Here is a 19,659-nt window from a genome sequence, read left to right as displayed (position 1 = left end):
AGGCTTCTGCTCAGCAGGGGGCTTGCTCATTCCTGTGAGCTCTGGGAGCTGGAGGGCACCCTGGAGACCATCAGTCCTGCATCAGTGCCAAAGGGAGGCCAGGCTGGGGAGCAAGGCCAGAGTGCGAGCAGTTCTGTCTCCCCTCCTTCTCCTCCTCCGGGTGCCTGGGGCTGCATCTCATCCCTCTCAGAGCAGGAACTGCTGCTGCTGACCTTGCAGTTCTGGTCCATCCGGGGAGATAAGATTCTCTGCACTCAATGCACTGGCCGTCTCTCAGCCCATCTGAGACTGGTTCCTAGGTAGAAAGCCCCTGGTCCCCACCAGCCCAGCTGCACACCTGAAGGGAGCCAGGTGGTGCTGGTGTTGCCTGAGAGGCCTTCAGAATTCAGTCCCGGTTATGCGTGCTCATTCCTTCCAGGGGAAAAGCTGAGCTTCCCCTGCCCTGTTACACAGCCTGCCACGCCTGCCCAAAAATCAGCGTCCTCAAAGCCAGGACAGTGCCTTCCACATCGCTGTGTTTTCAGAACTACGGGCACTCGAGTGTTTGCTGACCTTCGTCTAAGGCTCTCATCTAGGGAGAGGCTGGCTTTGCACGGGGGCGCGTTTTGTAGTTTTGTCTGCGGCACAGAGAAAGCACTACCCGGCTCCTCTCCTGGAGCCTCTTCGGGCCGGCGGGCCGGGCTGGGGGCTGCAGGCCGGGAGGCGCTCGACGCCCCGGACCCCAGATGACGGTACCTGCTCCCACTCTCCCGCTCGGCTTCCGCTCTTGGGTTACTCCGGGCTAAGTCGCTTTACCCGCAGCGAGCTCGGCCCGACCCCGATCGTCGGGTCCCCGCCCGCCGCCCCCCTCCCGGCACTCCGGCCGGCCTCCGGCGAGAGGAGGCGGCCCAGCGGGGAGCTGGTCCAACTGGTTCTGAGCAGGAAGTCCCCCGCCCTCGCCGGCGGCGGCCGATCGACCCCGCGCGGGCCCGGGAGTCCGTCGGTCCGTCCGGGGGCCTGCCCGACAGCTAGCCGGCGCTCGCGGGCTCTCAGTGGGGCCGCCCGGGGCGGAGATCAATGCGGCTGGGCGCGGGCCGCCCACAGCCCGGAGGCCGCTCGGGGCGGCGGGTGCGAGCGCGGCGGGCCGGGCGGGCTGAGATAAGCGGCCATGTGACCTTACCTGGGCCGGGCGGCGGGGGAGGGGCGCGCAGGTGAGGCGGCGGCCGCCCGGCCCTGCACGCGCACACGGCGGCCGCGGGCTCGGCGGCGGCATGGCTGGCGGCAGGAAGGACTGGTCCGCGCTGTCCAGGTGAGCACCGTGGCCCGCCCGGCAGCCGCGCCCGGCTCCTCTCTGCTGCCGCGGCGTCGGCCCCCTTCCGCTCCCGGAGCCGGGCTCCGAGCCTGGGTCCTGCTGCTCCTGCAGCTCCTCAAGTCGGGACGCCGAAGCGGGGGTGCGTGCGGGGAGAGGGGCAGCCATTGGGGCCGAACTGGGGAACTCTTAGGTGACAGGGCCCGAGGCGGGGGGGGGTGGGTGGGTGGGGTGGGTGGGCGTTCTCGCTCCCCCACGGTTTCCTTTCCTCCCCTCCGGAACTGAGGCCACACACAGGGTGCTTGGGGGAGGCTGGTCCCGGGCCTGGAGAGCCCCCCCACCCATGACCCCATGTAGGGTGGCGGGGACATTTGAGGGGACTGGGGAGGTGTTCAAGAGTTACCGCCAAGCCTCCCCCCGCTGCCACTTTCTCTGGTAGGGACTAGGAGAGCCGGCCTCTGGGGAGGTGTCCCTCAGACCCTCTTGGGGCCGAGGGGTGGGGACAGCACTCTCTTTGGAGGATCAGAAGAATGGGATCAGTGAATAGAGACCACTGGGCAACAGATCCTTTTCTCACTCATGAGGCTCAGATTCTGAGTGTGGCGTTTTGGGGTGGTGTCTGTACTCGGTGACCTCAAGATAGTTGCTGTCCCCTTTTGTGCTTCAGTCCTTTTTTGTTTTTTGTTTTTTGTTGGCTGGTCTGTCAGAGGGTCAGGACACTGGGTATCTTATCCCTGTCCGCTGGACATCCTGTCAGGGTTGGATAAGACTGGGATGTTGGGGGGTTGTCCTGGAGGCAGCACCCCTCACTGTGGCCGGTGACCCCTGGTGACTCCTCTTGGAGATACCCTGCACCTCCCCTTGGAAGTGTTCACACCAGCGTCTTGGTCTCATCCCCCACGGTCCCTGCCATCCGCACCCATCTTGCCTTTTGAAGAAACTGAGGCCTGCGTAGTAGCTCCGAGCTGGATTCTCTCTGCAGGGGCAGACCAGCACCCTACCCAGGCCTTCCCCATGAATGTGGCTTTTAGGCATTCGCCAGTGTTCTAGGATCTCCTTCCCCTCCCTCCAGAAGGGCTCTAGAGCTTCTCTAGAGTCTCAGGCCCATCCTTTACAGGGCTGGGGGGGGTCCACCTCCTTAGACCCTCAGGACCTCCCATTGCTCTGAGGCACCGTTGCCTAGTAACCCCCCATGTGGGGGGGGCAAGGGCTCTAGAGAGGGGATAAGGTAAGCCCTGAGAATGGAAGGAACTCAGTGCCCTGGGAGAAGGAACCTAGGCTGCCCCAGAGGTTGGACACACCCCAGGGAAGGTCTGTGCTGAGGGTGGGGTTTGGGGGTCCAGACCTTGGACTCTGCACGTGGGCCACTGTGCATGGGGGTTGATGTGGGAGTGTCTTTGCTCTTAGCTGTGGGCATATCTGTGCCTGTGGACGTGTGCTTGCATGGGTGCGTGCAGGTGTACGTGTGGGCGAGCATGTTTATGGCTCATGTGGTGTGGAGACGTCTGTGTGGGTAGATGCTTATGTTGCTGAATTTGGGCCGTAGAAGTCTCAGTACGTTTGGTGTGAATGTTTATTGAAGACCTCGGTATAGTGTATTGGGTGAAAAATGCAAACCACACACTCCTTCGGCAGGAGCTCACTGGCTGGTGGGATGTGTGTGGTTTTGTGTCTGAGAGCGTGCCTGGATACGTATAGGGTGTGTGTGTGTGGTGGGTGGGCGGCTAGAGCACGGGAGCTTTAAAAATGGGAGCAGGGTCTGGTCTTAGGTTGTCCACTGCTCAGATGGACATGGGGCTGCTGGGGTGGGGCTGCGTTCCCACGGGATGTCCAGGGTAAGTGCCAGGCACACCCTGGGGAACCAGTCCTGCCACTGGAGCCCCTGGCCTGCCCTCCCTGCTGGCCCCAGCCCTTGCAGAGCCCCGTGGGCAGACACAGCTGCTGCCAACAGTCCTTCTGAGGAGGCACCTGGAGCAGGGGACCGCTCCCGCTCTGCTCCCCGGTTGAACAACAAGCCTCAGCGGGCAGGAGGGAAAGGACTGTGAGTCACTGTCAACCAAGTCTCCCAGGCTGGGGAGGACTGTGATGAGGGTGTGACCGCTGTGGCTCCAGGCAGGGTCCAGGTGGGAGCGGAGGGCCAGGCTGCCATCCATCCTTGGCGTAGTATAGTAGACATACGGAGGCTCCAGCCCCGGGACGGGGGCGGTGGTGAGCTGGCTGGCAGGGTGCCTTGTTCAGTGGCCTTGTCCTTTCCTCGCTGGGCTGGCTGGGTGACAGGTGAGGCTGGGCTGGGCCTGTCTGCAGGGGGTGAGGGGTGGGTCTGAGAGTGCCTGGGACTGAGCCGCCGGTGGTTAATCATTTCCCGGCCTGGGCCTAGAGCAGCCCTCCCACCTCCCAGCTTGGCTCTCCGTCCTCCCCGACACCTCTCCCTAGCCCATTGGGGCTGAAGGGGACTTTAGTGACTCTGCATGGTGACCCTTCCTTGTGTAGAAGGGCAGCCCGAGACCTGTTTTCCAGAGGGGTTGAAGACTGGCCCAAGGTCATATAGCCTGTCAAGCTCCCGTCTGCTCTTTACTTCAAAGAGTTGCCAGTCCTGCTCCTTGAGGCCCAGGGTTCCACTGATGTTTCTGGGGCCACCTTCCCACCCTTTCCCTACTTTAACCAGAGCAGCTGAGCCTTGATCTGTTTTTCAGAGCTTGGTTTGAGGTCTCCCGCAGGGAGGTTCTTCCTTAGATCTAACGTCTCTCTGTTCAGCCGCTGATAGCAGCGGCGTGAGTGCCGTACTGGGGAGGATAGGGGCCCAACATGGAGGCGAAGAGAGGGATGTTGTCCCCGGATGAAGGCCAGGAGGTGGAGGAAGGGGTTGTCAGGAAGGAGGGAGTGGTGGGGTGGCTGCCTAGGGCTATGGCCTCAGCTGGTCCCACCCCAGGTGGTGGGACCCAGGTTCCATTCTGGGCCTGGTTCTGGTCAGTGTGTGGGCCACAGGCTTCCCCAAACCTCTGCTCTCCCAGGCTGCACCGTGAGCTCTGGCTTGCCCTGGGCTGGGGAATCCCACGTGGTCAGAGGCCCTCCCAGGCTCCTCTGTGCCTTCCTCTGAACGTACACTGACCCGCTGTGGCGAAGGTGGGGCCTCACTCTGGCTTAGGGGCAGCCCTCCTTGGACCTCTTTTCTGGCATCTCATATTGTGGTTAAGGGTATGGGCTTTTGAGAAGCTGACCTGGGATGGAATCTCACTTTTTGCTTTTGATTAGTTGTGCTATCTTGGGAAAGTTGTTCACCCCAGTGACCTTCCATTTTCTCATTAGTGCAATGGGGGTGACACCACCTTACCTCACGGGGTCGTTATGAGGTTTAATGTCCATGTTATTTATAAAGTACTTAGAATGGGGCCTAGCATTATAGTAAGCACTTAGGTGTTAATACTGTCACTTCTTGATTGCTTTCTTTATTGACGTATTATTATTTACCACATGCAACAAATACTTGTGTGCTACTGAATGTTAAGCACCGTTCTAATGCCCTTACTTATCATATATTTATTTATTTTTAAGATTTTATTTATTTATCTGATAGACAGAGATCACAAGTAGGCAGAGAGGCAGGCAGAGAGAGAGAAGGAAGCAGGCTCCCTGCTGAGCAGAAAGCCCGATGTGGGGCTCGATCCCAGAGTGGGATCATGACCTAAGCTGAAGGCAGAGGCTTTAACCCACTGAGCCACCCAGGTGCCTCTATCATATATTTATTATTGGGGTTTCAACAGCTGCACCTGCTGAGGTCCCTCCTGGAGACTGACCCTTGCCCCCTGCTCCCAGTTCAGTTCATTTCCTCATCTTATAAGCAAGAGTTATCAGCAGTAATCTTCCCCCAACCTCCCCACCGGGTGTGGTGGTGGTCAAGGTGGTGGAGGTGAGTGATTCATGTTCTGCTAGGGGTTGAAGGCAGCCCCATGATTCTGGAAGAGCTGGGGAGTGAACTGTGGGGTCCTGGCATAAAGCTGGTGGGCCAGCAGGGACACCTTGGTCTCACCTCCAGTCTTAGGGCTAAGGCTGGCCTGGGGAGCAAGTGGGATGGGGGGTGAGTCATTTCCGAGGAGACCAGGCTCTGGCAGATCACTCTCCATATATGGCCGCCCTGGAGATAAACAAATAAGCTGCTTCCCCCCAGGGCTGAGAGGAGTGTGTGTGGGAACGGGGTTGCTCAGGACCGAGGAATCCTGGAGGCTCCAGCCCAGCCCAGCTGGGTGTGGCCAGGAGAGAGGAGCTTCTGGCTTTGTGGGGACCCTTTCTCCAGTGGATGGATCTCTCAACTCCGGAGGGCAAGAGCTGGCCCGAAACTGGACATCGGGGGCGAGAGTAAGTCCAGAGAAGGAGAGCTGAAAACACGGCCTCAGATGGGAGCCAGTAGAAGGTGGTGGTTAATTCCAGGTGTGATGGAGAAGGGCTCTGGTCAGAGCCTCATTAGCCTTGACCACAGAAGTAATTAATTAATTTAAAGATTTTATTTATTTATTTAAAAAAAGATTTTGTTTATTTATTTATTTATTTGACAGACAGAGATCACAAGCAGGCAGAAAGGTAGACAGAGAGAGAGGGGGAAGCAGGGTCCCTGTGGAGCAGAGAGCCCGATGTGGGGCTCCATCCCAGGACCCTGGGATCATGACCTGAGCCGAAGGCAGAGGCTTAACCCACTGAGCCACCCAGGCGCCCCCATTTGCCCAACTTTAAAAAAGAAAACAAAACTTGATATGTGTCTATTGTATATAAATTATACCTCAATTAAAAAACCATTCCTTGAGTCCACATTGCACTGTGGCTATGTCCCGTTTCATCTGCTTTTCTTCCTCCAAAGACCTGTTGGTCCTCACCGGTTCCTCCTTCCACTGTTCTTCCTTTGCTAGTCCAGCCTGGCTCTGGCCCCAGCCCTCGAGCTCCTGGGGACCAGCACCTCTGTGCTCACTACTCTGTGTTGGTTTCTCCCCCACCCCCCTCGCCCAAGTGGCCTTGGACAGGACCTCATTCCTCCCTCCAGGTTCACACTCTGCCCTGGCTTTCCTCCGGTCTCCCTGGCTCAGGGTCTTGGTCTCCTTTGCACCCTTTGCACCTATGCCCTCTCTCACCCTGAACAGCCAGAAAGGGACACCCCCCCCCCCTTGACAGCTGACATCTCCTCAAACTGCCTCCCTCCCCACCATCTTTCCCATTTCACTAACAGCACCAGGAATTGCTCAGGCCAAAAATCTAGGAGTTTTCCTTCTTTCTTCTCTTAGTCTCTGCCTTCATCCGCATCCAGCCCATCTGCAAGTCCTCTTGGCCGTATCTTCAAGATGTGTCCCCAGTCCATCCCTCTTTCCTTCTCTGTGTCACCCCCACAGTTCAGGCCAGCAAAGCTCTCACCTGGGCCGTGGCAGGAGCCTCCTAACAGGGACCCCTGTATCCCTCTCCCCCTGCCACCCTCAATTCTTCCATCAGTGGCCGGAGAGATTAAATAATAATAGTAACAAATTCTATCATGTCACTCCTCCATGTAAAGCTATCCAGTGGCTCTCTGGCTCACTTGAATAAAGCCCAGATCCTTTCCCTGGTCCATGAGGCCCTTTCCTCTGGCCTCTCCTTGCTGTCTAAGCTCTCTGTGGGCCTCACTGGGGCTCTGGCTCCTCCTTGCCCTGAACACCCAGCTGTCACACCCGGTGCTTTACCCGTGCTGTGCCCTCCTCCCGGGACACCCTGCCACCAGATCCAGCTTTTCAGAGCTCTCAGAGAGCCCCCGCCCCCCCCCCCTCACCTTCTCTCACGTTACCCCTTACCTGGTTCTCTTGTCCTCGTGTCACTTCCTGACATTGTTTGGTTCAGGCGCTCATTTCCTGGCTCACTGACCACACCCCCTGACCCCTGCACTCGGCGCTCCTGGGGATGGAGGTTGGGGGGAAGAGCCTGCCTGCCTCCTCTGCTGCACCCCCATCCCTGGGACTATGTCTGGCATGTAGTCGGTGCTCAAAAAAATATTTGTTTGTTGAAGGCTGGATCAACGTGATGTTGGGCTTAGAAAAACAGATTGGAGCCATTGTGTGGTGTATCCTCTACATTTACAGAAGGAAAACTTCGAAGAGGAAAGCCAGGGATGTCCACAAGGGCGGTGGAGTAGGCTGCCTTATGAGAGGCTGCCTGGAGAACCTTTCCTGGGAGGCTCCAGAGATGCATTGCATAGGCACTTCTGTTTGTGGAATCCATGGGTTTGCATGATGATTTTTTTTCAGAAACATGTCTGTTCCTTAACTTGAGGCTTGGTTGCGGGCGATACCCCGCAGGAGGGGGAGAGGCTCAGGAGGACTGGGGCTGGGCCACAGGACAGGCTGGGAGAGCAGGTTTGACACCTGACGGTGGCAGAGGGAAGGCCTTAAACAGCAACTCTGGGAGGGACGAGGCCTTTTCCAGACACTGCCTTTCTGTAGGGCTCCAGGTAGGGAGAGTCCCAGGAAAGCTCCGGAGAGGGCTTGCTCTGCTGACTCTCCCGTTGTGCTATTCCCAGCCCAGGGACCTTGTCCTGGGGTGCTGCGTGAAGCACGTCCTCCTGCCCAACAAACCTCTCACCTCTGTCCTCAGGCTTGGCCGGGCCCTCCCTCCTGCCGGGCCTGCCAGTTCCTCCCCAGCCCCCTGTCACCTCCATTAAAATCCTGTTCACGCACCAGGATCCAGCCCAGGGTCAGTCTCGTCTGTGAGACTTTCTGGATAATTTTGGTTTACAGTAATCATTCCCTCTCCTGCAGAGCAATGTCTGTGCTTTGGTTGAGGGACTTATTGGGGGACATGCTTTTGTTTCTCGGTAGATAGAGGTATCTTTAGGGCAGGGACTCTGCCTTGTTCTGTGAACCGCCCCCCCCCCCCCCCCACCAGCCGCCCCCATTCCTGACTTGCTGGTCCATTGCCGTTGCTCAGCAATGATGTATTTGGTCTTTGGTTGGGATGGAAGGTTGGGTGGATGGAAGGTGGGGTGGGCTGGCAGTGAGGGGGGTGGGAGGATGGCAGGGCAGGGCTTAAGGTGATTGGTGGGGAGCGCCTGCGTGGCTCAGTTGGTTGAACGTCTTGACTCTGGTTTCAGCTCAGGTCATGATCTCAGGGTCCTGGGCTTGAGCCCCGAGTTGGGCTCCCTGCTCAGTATAGAGTCCGCTTGGCCCTCTCCCACCCCTTTTGTCTTTCCCCCTCCTTACTTGTTTGCAGTCTCTCTCAAATAAATAAATCTTAAAAAAAAATTAAAGATAAAAGATGATTAGACAGGGAAATGAGGGGCGACTGAGTTGACAGGTGTTTGGATAGACAGGTGGCTGAGTGGATAGGTAGCACGTGAGGAAGGAGATGGGCAAGGGGGTGACTGGTTGTGAGAGTGCCTGACTGGTCCTGTGAATGCAGAGTGATAGTGGGGAGGGGGGACAGGAACCCAAAGTAGAGTGTACAGAGTCCCCCTGCTCCCTGACAAGTGAAAGCTGGTTCTAGGACGTGAGAGAGACTCAAAGAGCTCCTGAGAAGGGAGGCCGATACTGGAATCTTTTCTAGGTGTAACTGGTCTTGTTTGTGGGGCTTCCCAACTCTGAACAGCTGAGAAACCATGGGTTGCTGGGAAACTCGGGTTTTTCTGTGCTTGTCCATTGATGGATGTTATCTAAGAATCCAAAAAGAGAAAGGAACTTGTCAAGCGTATCCATCTCCTTCAGACAGAACCATGCCCATCCTCTCATGTTCGTAGCCACCCCCAGAGAGGGAGGCCCCGCATTCCCACTCTGGATTCTAGAGTCGGGTCTAACCCAGTGGTTGTCCTTGGAAGTGGTTTTGGTGCCTGCCGCCCCATCTCCCCCCTCCGAGGGACATGGCAAAATGAGGAGACATTTTTGGTTGTCACAGCTTGGGGGGCTCGTGCTGAGACATCGAGTGGGTAGGGGTCGGGGTGCTGTTCAACCCCTATAATCCAGCACAGCCCCCGCACACGGAGTTACCTGGCTGAGATGTTAGTGATGCGCAGGATGAGAAGCCCTGGTCCAATCCAAATCCTTTCAGTACCTTTAGCTGAAATTTAATGCACATGTAATGTGAACCACAGATGCAAACCACATTTAAAATAGTCCTTTTTTAGGGACGCGTGGGTGGCTCAGTTGGTTGGACGACTGCCTTCAGCTCATGTCATGATCCTGGAGTCCCGGGATCGAGTCCCGCATCGGACTCCCAGCTCCATGGGGAGTCTGCTTCTCTCTCTGACCTTCTCCTCGCTCATGCTCTCTCTCACTGTCTCTCTCTCAAGTAAATAAATAAAATCTTAAAAAAATAATAAATAATCCTTTTTAAAAAAAAAAATTTTATTTATTTATTTATTTGACAGACAGAGATCACAAGTAGGCAGAGAGGCAGGCAGAGAGAGAGGGGGAAGCAGGCTCCCCACTAAGCGGGGAGCCCGATGTGGGGCTCAATCCCAGGACCCTAGGTTCATGACCTGAGCCAAAGGCAGAGGCCCAACCCACTGAGCCACCGAGGTGCCCCTAAAATAGTCCATTAAAAAAAAAAAGATTTTATTTATTTGCAAGAAGGAAAGAAGGAAAGCACAAATGGGGGGAGCAACAGAGGCAGAAGGAGAAGCAGGGTCCCCACTACGCAGGGAGCCTGATGTGGGGCACCCATCCCAGGACCATGGGATCATGACCTGAACCGAAGGCAGACACTTAACCGACCGAGCCACCCAGGCGCATCTAAAGTTGTCAGTTTTTCTATAGACGACATACTAAGAAAGTAAAAAGAAACAGGTGATCAGTTTTAATAACATATCTCGTTTCCCCAGTATATTACAAACATGATCATTTTAACGTGTGATCAATATGCAGGATTATAAACGAGATATTTTAGAGTCTGTTCTTTGTATCAGGTCTTGGGGATGCTCGTGTCTTTCATAGCACGTGCCGGTTCCAGTGTCCCATAGACCCCACACACAGCCCAGGCTGAGTGGGTGTTTGCGGTCATGCCCCAACGCTGCAGGGGTCTGGCTTGGGACTGGGGATCTGTGGGTCCAGGGGTCCAGGGGTCTGGCCTGGGCTGCACTGATTGTCCCCCACTCCCTGCCCCACAGCCTGGCCAGGCAGTGGACCCTCGAGGATGAGGAGGAGCAGGAGCGGGAGCGCCGGCGGCGACACCGGAACCTGAGCTCCACCACGGACGACGAGGCTCCCAAGCCCGCCCAGAATGGAGACACGCCTGCTGCCCGGAGGTGCTCGGGTCGGGGAGGGCAGTGGTGGGAGGCTCCAATTCCCTGTCCCAGGGGACCAGAATGGATGTAGCTGCCCCCGACAGACCACGTATGGCAGGTTTGGCCTGTCTGGTGAACGTGACCTAGGGTCTGAAGATAAGCTCCCAGGTCCTCTCCCTCCCCAGACTGTGCTCCGTGCACCAGGCTCCAGCCTCCTTGGAAGCAGAACCCCGTCTGTGGGTTCATACCGTCCCTGATGCTTTGCTGGACAGAATCAATTCTTCCAGTGTCTCTGAGCCAGAGGCCTCATTATCCGACTTTACAGCTGCAGAAACGCCACAAAGCCATGTTAGATACACAGGCCACTTGCTGAGATGGCTTACCCAGGGAGTGGCGGGGTCAACTTTTCCTCTGGCTCTCTCAGGCTCTATGGCTTATCCCTTTCCACCACCCACGCTGCCTCCCTGTCCCCCTGACCCTCCATGATTGGCTCTGAGGGCAGGGACATGGGGGCGACTCTCACAGTCTGGATTGTAGGACTGCGGGGGACAGCAAGTTCCCCGTGTGCCGGGGCGGTGGTGGGCACTCACAGGGAAGGAATCTCATTCCGCCCACCAAGCCTGGCTTGCACATTGGGAAGCTGAGGCCCAGTGAATTAACTTTGCCCCAAACCACACGGAGGGCAGGAAGGTGAGGGAGGAAAAGGAGCTCCACTGGCTGAAGGCCAAGGGCTGGATACCTTTTGGACGGTCTCCTCGTGTTGCTTTTGTTTCCTTGGGTCCCCGAGGAAAAGGACAACCGGGTCACGCCCCGGGCTGCGCCAGAGCCATGGCCACCACGTGACTACCAGGAGTGCAGGATGGCCTGCCGGAAGCTCTGGGTTCTACTCCCCAGTTCCACCGCTCATTATCTGGGTGACCTTTGACCAGTCTCTGGTCTTGATCTGAGCCCTAAGGGGCGAAGACCGTTTGTATTCCCTTTGAGCTCCCAGACCCAGCGTGGGGCCTCACACCTATAAAGAAGTTGTTCCGTGTTTGTTGATTGAGTCTGAATACAGAATAGTTGGACCTTACAGAGGTTTATCAACTGTTTTTTTTTTTTAAGATTTTTTTTATTTATTTGACAGACAGAGATCACAAGTAGGCAGAGAAGCAGGCAGAGAGAGAGAGAGGAGGAAGCAGGCTCCCTGCTAAGCAGAGAGCTGGATGCGGGGCTCGATCCCAGGACCCTGGGATCATGACCTGAGCCGAAGGCAGAGGCTTTATTTATTTATTTATTTATAAAAAAGATTTTATTTATTTATTATTTGACAGAGAGAGATCACAAGTAGGCAGAGAGGCAGGCAGAGAGAGAGAGAGAGAGAGAGAGGAGGAAGCAGGCTCCCCACTGAGCAGAGAACCCGATGTCGATCCCAGGACCCTGAGATCATGACCTGAGCTGAAGGCAGAGGCTTTAACCCACTGAGCCACCCAGGAGCCCCCATCAATTGTTTTTGAAAGCATGGTGTGCTTTGTTCAGATGACTTCCTGGAAACCCCATATGTAAAGCAGGTGAAAGTCATCCTTACTTAAGGAATAGCTGGGGGGTAGGGGAGGCCTACCTCTCTTTCCTCGCCCCCTCTCTGGCAGGCCTGGAAGCTTCTCCATTGGGTCAGGTCCCCCCAGGTCTCTCCCACCTCTGATATCTGATTCTTACCTCCCACCGCATCTCCCATCTTCTGGCCTAGACTGCCGAGCGTGGAGGAAGCAGAGGCGCCCAAGCCACGAACCTCGGCCTCCAAGGATGAGGATGAGGACATCCAGGCCCTGCTCAGGACCCGGCAGGAGCGGAGGCAGAGGCGGCAGGCGGTGGAGGCTGCGCGGGCCCCCAGTCCGCCGGAGACAGAGGAGGGAAGGGACGGCTCTGGCCCAGGGCAGGCCAAGCAGCAGCCTCTCATGCCCAAGAAGGAGGTGGAGCCGCCGCCTCCGCGGAGACTGAGCCGGGAGCGGCGCGGCCCCTGGGCCAGGGGGGAAGAGAGCTCGGCGGCCCAGGAGTCCGAAAGTGGGAAGAAGGAGGCCTCAGAGAAGCCTGCGGTCTCAGAGAAGCCCCCCGCTCCAGGGAAGACATTAGTAGTTGGAAAGAGACTGGTCTCGGAGGAAACCTCCATCTCAGGGAAGGCCTTGGGCCCTGAGAAAACATCTGTGTCAGAGAAAAGAGCCGTCTTAGAGAAGAAGTCAATTCTAGAAAAAACAAGTGTGTCGGAGAAGCCGCCAGCCCCCAGGAAGACATCAGACTCGGAAAGGAGAACAGTTTCTGAGAAAGCATCGCTCTTCGAGAAGTCTCTGGTGTCAGAGAAGACCCTGGCCACCGAGACAAAGCTGGCCCCAGAGAGGGCGGCCGCCCCACAGCAGCCTCAGGCAGGGGAGCAGCCGGCCTCTGGGGGAAGCCAGCCCACCTCCACCACGGGGCAGAGTGGAAAGGCCCTCCCCGAGAAGACCCCCCCGTCCTCCGCCAAGCTGAGGGAGCAGGGGGCGCCGGCCCCTCCGGCTGCGACTTCCCGCCTCCCGCCCATCACGTTGCAGGTTGGCAGTGCCCCTGCCCCTCCCAGCCCTGCACGTGCCCCTCTCGTCCTGCCCCAGGTGGTCTCTGGCTCCCTTGCTGTTTCCTGTACTCTCACCATGAGGCCGGCTTGGGCCGTTTCCTTTCTCCCTGCCTGCTTCTGGTCCCTGTCAGAGTAGACACTAGCACAGGGCAGGTGGCTGGCAGCTGAAAAGGGCATTAGCTGTGGGGCAGGGACCACCTGCCACCCTGCACCCCGTCCTCATTAAGGGCCTGGATTTCAGGACCCCTGCAGCCTTTCGGGAAGCCTCAGGTCCTTCCAGAAGTTCTGCTGGAAATCTGTCTGGTGGCCTGGTTCCACAGAACTGTATTCACCAGCCCCACAGCAGAGGCGGAGGGGCGGGAGGCAGCTTCCTTCTGCAGCTCCTGGGCCGGGCCATGCCACACAGGGTTCCCATGGCGGCTTGGGCTTTGGGCTACCCAGACCTCCTGTGTGACACTCCCCCCACTCCATCCAGGTGAAAATCCCCAGCAATGAGGAAGAGCTGGACACACTCTCACCCACCCAGGCCACCTACAGCAGCTCCCTCAAACGCTCCAGCCCCAGGACCATCTCCTTTCGGGTGAGAGCCCAGGACGCCTTTGTTTCCAGTCCACTGGAGGGCAAGCCAGGGAAATAGGCATTTATTATCCAGGCCTTAGGTTAGATACCGAGTGGATCCTTTGGATAGAGGGGTTTTGGATTCTCATGGGTGGCCAAGAGCCGATGACTTGGATTAACTGAAGGAGAGCAGGTTCATGACCCAGGGGGCAGGTGTGGATGAGACTGAGCAGCCCCACCTAGTGGGCAAGGCCAGAGCTGCAGTAAGAGGGCATTAGGTGGGTTTAGCGGCAGGGGCCCCCAAGCCCACCTTCATCAGCTCCTGATCTCACCCAGGAGGCTGGCATAGGGTAGGGGCTGAGAACAGTCTGGTTCTCCTGAACCAGAGAGTTCCCTGCTCTGCCTGTGCTCTCGTACTACAAGTTGTACAAACTGGAGACTCTGATCTCACCTGATATTTACTCTCGGTTCCTTGGTTCACCGGTTGCCCCAATGTGTGCCAGGCCCTGGGGAGGAAGCTGGAGGCCTGGTGTTGATCAGGGCTGGACCCCGCCTGGCAGGGCTCATGGGCAGTGGGGAGGCAGGTGGGAAAACAGATGGTTGAGGTGGTGGTGGGGTGGGGCACAGGAGGGGCTTCTGACTCAGTCTGGTGGGTGGGGGCAGGTGTCTCCCAGACAAGAGGAAGGCCTTTAATGGAGGTTTAGCTGGGGGTTGGAGGAGGAGGAGGAAGTATTTGGAGAGCTGAGCCCTTCTCTTCTGGAGGGCCGTGGCCTCCTTGGGATTCTCACTCATCAGAGCCTTTCCTTTTTTTTTCAGATGAGCCCCAGGAAAGACAACTCCGAAACAACCTTAACCCGCAGGTCAGGGGCCTGGTGACTCTGGCTTTGTCTGATCTGGTCACATTCAGCCTGTGTGTGCTGAGCACCTGCTGCCTGTCTTCCCAGGCAGGGGCCATGGGGTATCTGAGGGGAAGGTGCCGTCCTTGGCCAGGGCTTCAGATCCTGCAAGGAGCTTAGACTGACACAAGTGACGGAGGCTCAAGGAGATGGAACGGGGACGGAAGGGATCAGGGAGAGCTTCTTGGAGGAGGCAGGCTTGGGTGGGGCTCCGAAGGTAGAGGAAGTTGGGGTGGCGAGGGGGAGGAGAGCCTCGGAGGAGGGGGACTATGAAGAGTGCAGGAAGGGGAAGCCCCTGCTTTAGCGGGCCTGATGTTGGGGGAGGGGGTAGCTGGGAATCCACGTGTTCCCTGAGCATCCCTGTGCCCCATAATTTTGATGCAAATCGTTTAAGGACTGTGTTTGGAAGAAAAGGAACGGAAACAAGGTCTGAGAAGCAGTTGTCCTCATGTATTAGGAATTACACGCACTTGTGCTGTGTCCTTCTGCCTGTACACATTGGCGGAGGCCGGCTGTCCCGGGCGAGGCCTGGGGTGACGGTGGCAGCAAGGGGGTCCACAGACAAATGAGACGTGGCAGCTCACATCGGACCAGTAAACATGCAGGAGCCCCCCAGCAGGGTGGTGTAGGGACAGGAACGTGTTCCCGGAGTGGCTACAGCAGCCCAGCCTGCGGGAGGCAGAGGACACGTCCTAGAGCAGTCGACTTCCGAGTGGGACTCGAAACAGAGGGCCTGGCACACGTAAAGGCCCAGAGGGGAAAAGCCTGAGGTACCTGGTCACTTGGCACAGATGCCTGTGGAGAAAGGGGTTAGAGCGGGGCGGGGGTGGGGGAAAACTGGTGTCAGAAGGGGAGGCAGGGACCAGACCATGAGAGCCTTGTATGCTGTGCCAGGGAGTTTGGTCCCTGCCCTGTGGCCCAGGAGGTTGGAGCTGGAAGGACAGGGTGGGCTGTGTTTGAGGTGGGTGGGATGGTCTGGTGGCAGGAGGGGGAGAGTTTGGGGTGGCAGGTGGAGGGAGTGGGGGAAGGTGGTCGCAGTGGGGGGGAAGGTGGGGGCGGAGATCCAGGAGACATGTGTGAGGTGGCCGTGACAGGACGGGCGAGGAATGGCCGATACTTCTGGTCCTGGGGGCGTCCTGCTGAGTGGGCTATTTCTAGGGAGGTGAGGAAAGTCCCTGGACTTTTCTAGTAGATTTCCACCTCGGCCAAGTCACTAGAGTCTCATTCAGTGAGGGAGGCCGTCTTCCCTTTGCCCAGAGGGTGGGTGGGCAGTGCTCAGGCTCCGGGCAGGCTGAGGGCAGAGGTGTCACTGGTCTGATCTGTCCTGCCCTCCCGTCCCGCAGCGCCAGCATGAGGCTCCCCGCTGGCACAGTCAAGTTAGGGGAGAAGCTGGAGCGATACCACACAGCGATCCAGGTGGGCAGGGCTCTTGCAGAGGGACCTCGGGACCTGACCGGCCTGCTGGGTGGGGATCTGGGCGCCTCACCTTCAAGGGTCAGCCGTCTGTATTCTCTGTTTCCAGAGATCGGAATCCGTCAGGTGTCCCGGCTCGTCCCGCACTGAGTTCTTTGTGGCTCCCATGGGCGTAGCCAGCAAGCGCCACCTCTTTGAGAAGGAGCTGGTAGGCCAGAGCCGAGCAGAACCAGCCTCCAGCCGGAAGGTGAGGGGCTCGAGCCCAGCCAGGGGTCTTTAGGCTGATTAGGCTTGAGGCCTCTGGATGCAGAACCAGACCCTGGCCATACTAGAAAGCTCCGTGTTTCCATGTGTGTTTCGGCAGAACCCGCTCTTGACTCGAGTTGTCATTCAGGAGCCCGTCTCCTTAGCGGCGCACAGCGGTCCCTGCGGTGGCGGCGGGTGGGGGCCTTCCTGGATATATGTGGCCCTGCTGAGTGGATATGAAAGTGAGGCAGAACGGTGTCCTTGTGCCGGGGCGTTGGAAAATGTCTTGGTGTTGCTGGCGGCCGCAGGCCCTGAGACGCAGGCCTCTCTTTTCAGGAAAACTTGAGGCTCTCAGGGGTTGTGACATCCAAGCTCAACCTGTGGATCAGTAGGACCCAGGAGTCTGGAGATCAGGACCCGCAGGTACATTGTCCCTCCCTGAGATCTTGGGCTGTGGGCCTTTTGTGTTAAAATTAGCTGGGTCAGAGAAGGGGCAGCCCTGAGGGAAATGGAGACGTTCCAGGAAGGGGGACCATGCGGAGTGGGGGGGCTAAGCCTGTCACCAGGAGGCACGAGAGAGGAGGGGTGGGTCTGGGGTCTTCCCACACAGGAAGGGAGGGGCCTGGGGATCCTAACCCCCTCTGTAGTCAGCCTTATTCCACCCCCCTCCCCTTATGATGTCCCCAACCAGGATCCACGGAAAGAGTCAGTGGCCACTAAGAGGACCCAGTGGGGAAAGAAAGGAGACTCCTCCCTGGATGTCGAGGTGAGGGGCAGAGAGGGCCTGGCCCTGGGGAGACCCTGCCCCCCACTGCCACCCCTCCAACTGCATAGTTCTGGTACCCAGAATGTCCCAGGTCTGCTGTCAGGCTGGTTTGACCCAACCTCAAGATTACTGGTTGAACCCCTGAGCTGGCTTCTCTTTCCCGCAGCTCTGCAAAGCCCCAGCCCCCTTCAATAAGCAGGTTTGGGACTTCTGACCAGTGTGGGTGTGGTCCTTGGGCCAGGGGATGCTTTCCTGTCCAGAGACCCCCTTTCCCCCCAGCCCTAGGAGCCTCCTCGCCTTTTCTGACAGACCTTTGCCCCACAGGTATGATGAGCCGGGCCAGGACACACCCGCAAGTCTGCATCTCGGGGGCCTTCCCTCAGGCCAGGCCCTGCTGCCAGCAGCACCCCTGTCTCTCATCACCCCTGCTCCTGCTCTGCCTCTGGACCTGGGGCCAGGAGTGTTGGGGAGACTCAAGCCAACTCCTTTCCAGTCTAGCTTCTGGGGGTGGGTGTGCCCCGCCCCCTTCTCATCCCATGGCAGGCACAGTGGGTCCTGGGACCCAGTGTCAGCACCCTGTGGCCACCATGTCCTGTCCGGAGGTGGCTTCCAGGCCCTGCTCCCTTGCAGGGGCAGGGTGGTGCTGTCTCCCGGGAACTCTCTGCGGTCTGCTTCTAGCAGGTGCCTCCATATGCCTATGATGTCTCTCCCTCACTGAGGCCTGGAGCTGAGCACTTCAGTCCCTGGGGCCTGCCTCCAGCTTGCTGAGACTGTCCGGGAGCTGCCCTGTGTCTTCCATGTGCCCCGTCTCCCCGCTTTGTCTGCCCCTCACTTCCTTGGTCTGCTCCTCCGGCCAGGAACTCGGTGCCATTTTGTGCACCCCTTCACCCCCTCTCTGGAAAAGCTGTTCTCAGGAAAGAGCTGATAAACTCCTTTACTCTCAGGTGACCAATAAGACCTTAAAAATGGATTCCTGGCTGGAGGATTTACTTTCCAGTGGGTTTGTCTATAGGATGTGAGGGGGACTGTTGTGACTGGAGTGTGTGTGTGTGTGTGGGGGGGGTCACTTGTCATTCTCCCTGCAGCCCCCTCTTGTCCTCACACTGAGGTGGGCTGACACCCTATCCAGCATCGTGACTTGGTGGGGGGCTGGGGGGGCCGAACTGCCACGGACAGTGCCACGCTTGCCCACGCTTCCCCAGCAGGGTCTCCCGACAGCCCCTCCTCCCCTCCCCCGATGTCGTGGCCCCTGTGAGCTTGGGAAATGCCGAGCTTTCTGAGAATCTAGGACAGACCAAGCTCAGTCAGTGTGGCGCCCTGTCAACCCCCTTAATGCTGTAATTTAAAAAAAAGTATGTATGTATGTGTGTGTACACATATGTATATATACACATGTATATATATATTACAGATATTTATGTAGTCTCTACTATACAGATATCTACACATATGTACTCCATACTACACACACACACATCTCTCTATCTATATCTACATTTTTTCCCCATTTGAACTGGATTAGAATTCTACCTAATTGCTCGGGTTTTACGCAGAACCAGCCGGGGAGCAGGGAAGAAGTGCAGAACCTTGCCCTCTTCCTCTTTGTCCCCCGTCCCCAGGCCATACCTGGAAAACCCCAGGGTTTCTCAGAACACCGCCCTTCAGGGCGTCACCAGGCCTTAGTTCCCCAAGCTTGTGGGCACTGACATAGCCAGCTAGGGATTACCAGCCTTGTCCCAGCCTATGTGTGAGTGAGGGCTCCAGTCTTGGGTCCTTTGGTCCAGGAGACAGAAGACCCTCAGGGCCCCATACCTACAGACTTCCCGGGAACCCCAGGCTGGCTCGTCTACAGCTGGTGGGTCTCTTGTGGCTGGTCCTGTGCCTGCACTGAGCTAGGGAGAGTGAGACTTGGAGGCCCCGCCCTGTACCCCACTAATTCCCCCAAAGGCTGGAGCTCTTCAAGAGCTCTACCTCCAGAATTTGAGGACAAAACCAGGGGCAGGGGGAGGGGCGTGATGAGAATTACCCAGAAACTCAAAGGACCTGCTGGGAGCTCAGGGTTCAAACTAGGACCTGGGACTTTGGGATGTGCATGTTCTAAACTTTGGCAAGTTACCTGGCAGGTGAATTTGTTCTGCTGGTAGAACCGTCCTCACATAGACCTTTCTTGGGAGAGGCTCCCAGAAACTCTCCTCTAGAATGGAGCCCTGGTTGGGGACTGAGGGGGGCTGCCTTGGGCCTCGTGTCTGAGAGGTCCTGGCGGCTGCTTCCTTGGGGTGTTGAAACACTTCATGCCCACACAGCGTCCCTGGGTGACCTTCAAGGACAGGCTGCAGGGCGGAGTGTTGGGAGACATAACCCCACGACTCCCTGTCCTTTGCATTCATGCCCCCCCCCCATGCCCAACATCAAAGAGTACTTGGCCTCATTCCTGGCAGGGGGATAGACACCCAACAAGGAGACAACTATGTGCCCAAGATGATTTCAGTGGGTGACAGGTGTGAGGACAATCAGCATGCTGATTTCAGGGTGGCTAAGTGAGCAGGGGAGGACTCTTGGGGGGGTGGGTGACACTGAGCATCCTCTGGAGACACAGCAGGTCCCCCTACCCATATACCCATATACCCACGGCTCTGCCTGGTCTGCTCTCCTGCCCTAGTGTCCTTGGGGCCCCACACAGGACGTGCTCTC

The 19,659-nt window shown here is 57.6% G+C and overlaps 1 protein-coding gene across 2 annotated transcripts; it reads left to right on the top strand.

Moving 5' to 3' along the window:
* The first annotated feature begins 918 nt into the window (after window positions 1-918).
* LAD1 (ladinin 1) lies at window positions 919-18,331 on the top strand. Of its 2 annotated transcripts, XM_032318240.1 has the most exons (10): window positions 920-1,288; window positions 10,392-10,529; window positions 12,235-13,069; window positions 13,565-13,669; window positions 14,464-14,507; window positions 15,887-15,959; window positions 16,066-16,203; window positions 16,539-16,625; window positions 16,894-16,968; window positions 17,293-18,331. In XM_032318240.1, exons 1-10 carry the CDS (start codon window positions 1,251-1,253, stop codon window positions 17,296-17,298), a joined length of 1,539 nt encoding a protein of 512 aa, XP_032174131.1. In that variant the 5' UTR covers window positions 920-1,250; the 3' UTR covers window positions 17,299-18,331. The 2 variants fall into 2 exon arrangements, with proteins under 2 accessions (XP_032174132.1, XP_032174131.1); XM_032318241.1 differs by lacking the exon at window positions 16,894-16,968 and having other exon boundaries at window positions 919-1,288.
* The last annotated feature ends 1,328 nt before the right edge of the window (window positions 18,332-19,659 follow it).

The sequence above is a fragment of the Mustela erminea genome, chromosome 17 (assembly GCF_009829155.1).
Source record: "Mustela erminea isolate mMusErm1 chromosome 17, mMusErm1.Pri, whole genome shotgun sequence".
Taxonomy (NCBI): domain Eukaryota; kingdom Metazoa; phylum Chordata; class Mammalia; order Carnivora; family Mustelidae; genus Mustela; species Mustela erminea.
Note: the sequence above shows the minus strand (reverse complement) of the source record. Positions and strands in the feature narration are given on the sequence as shown.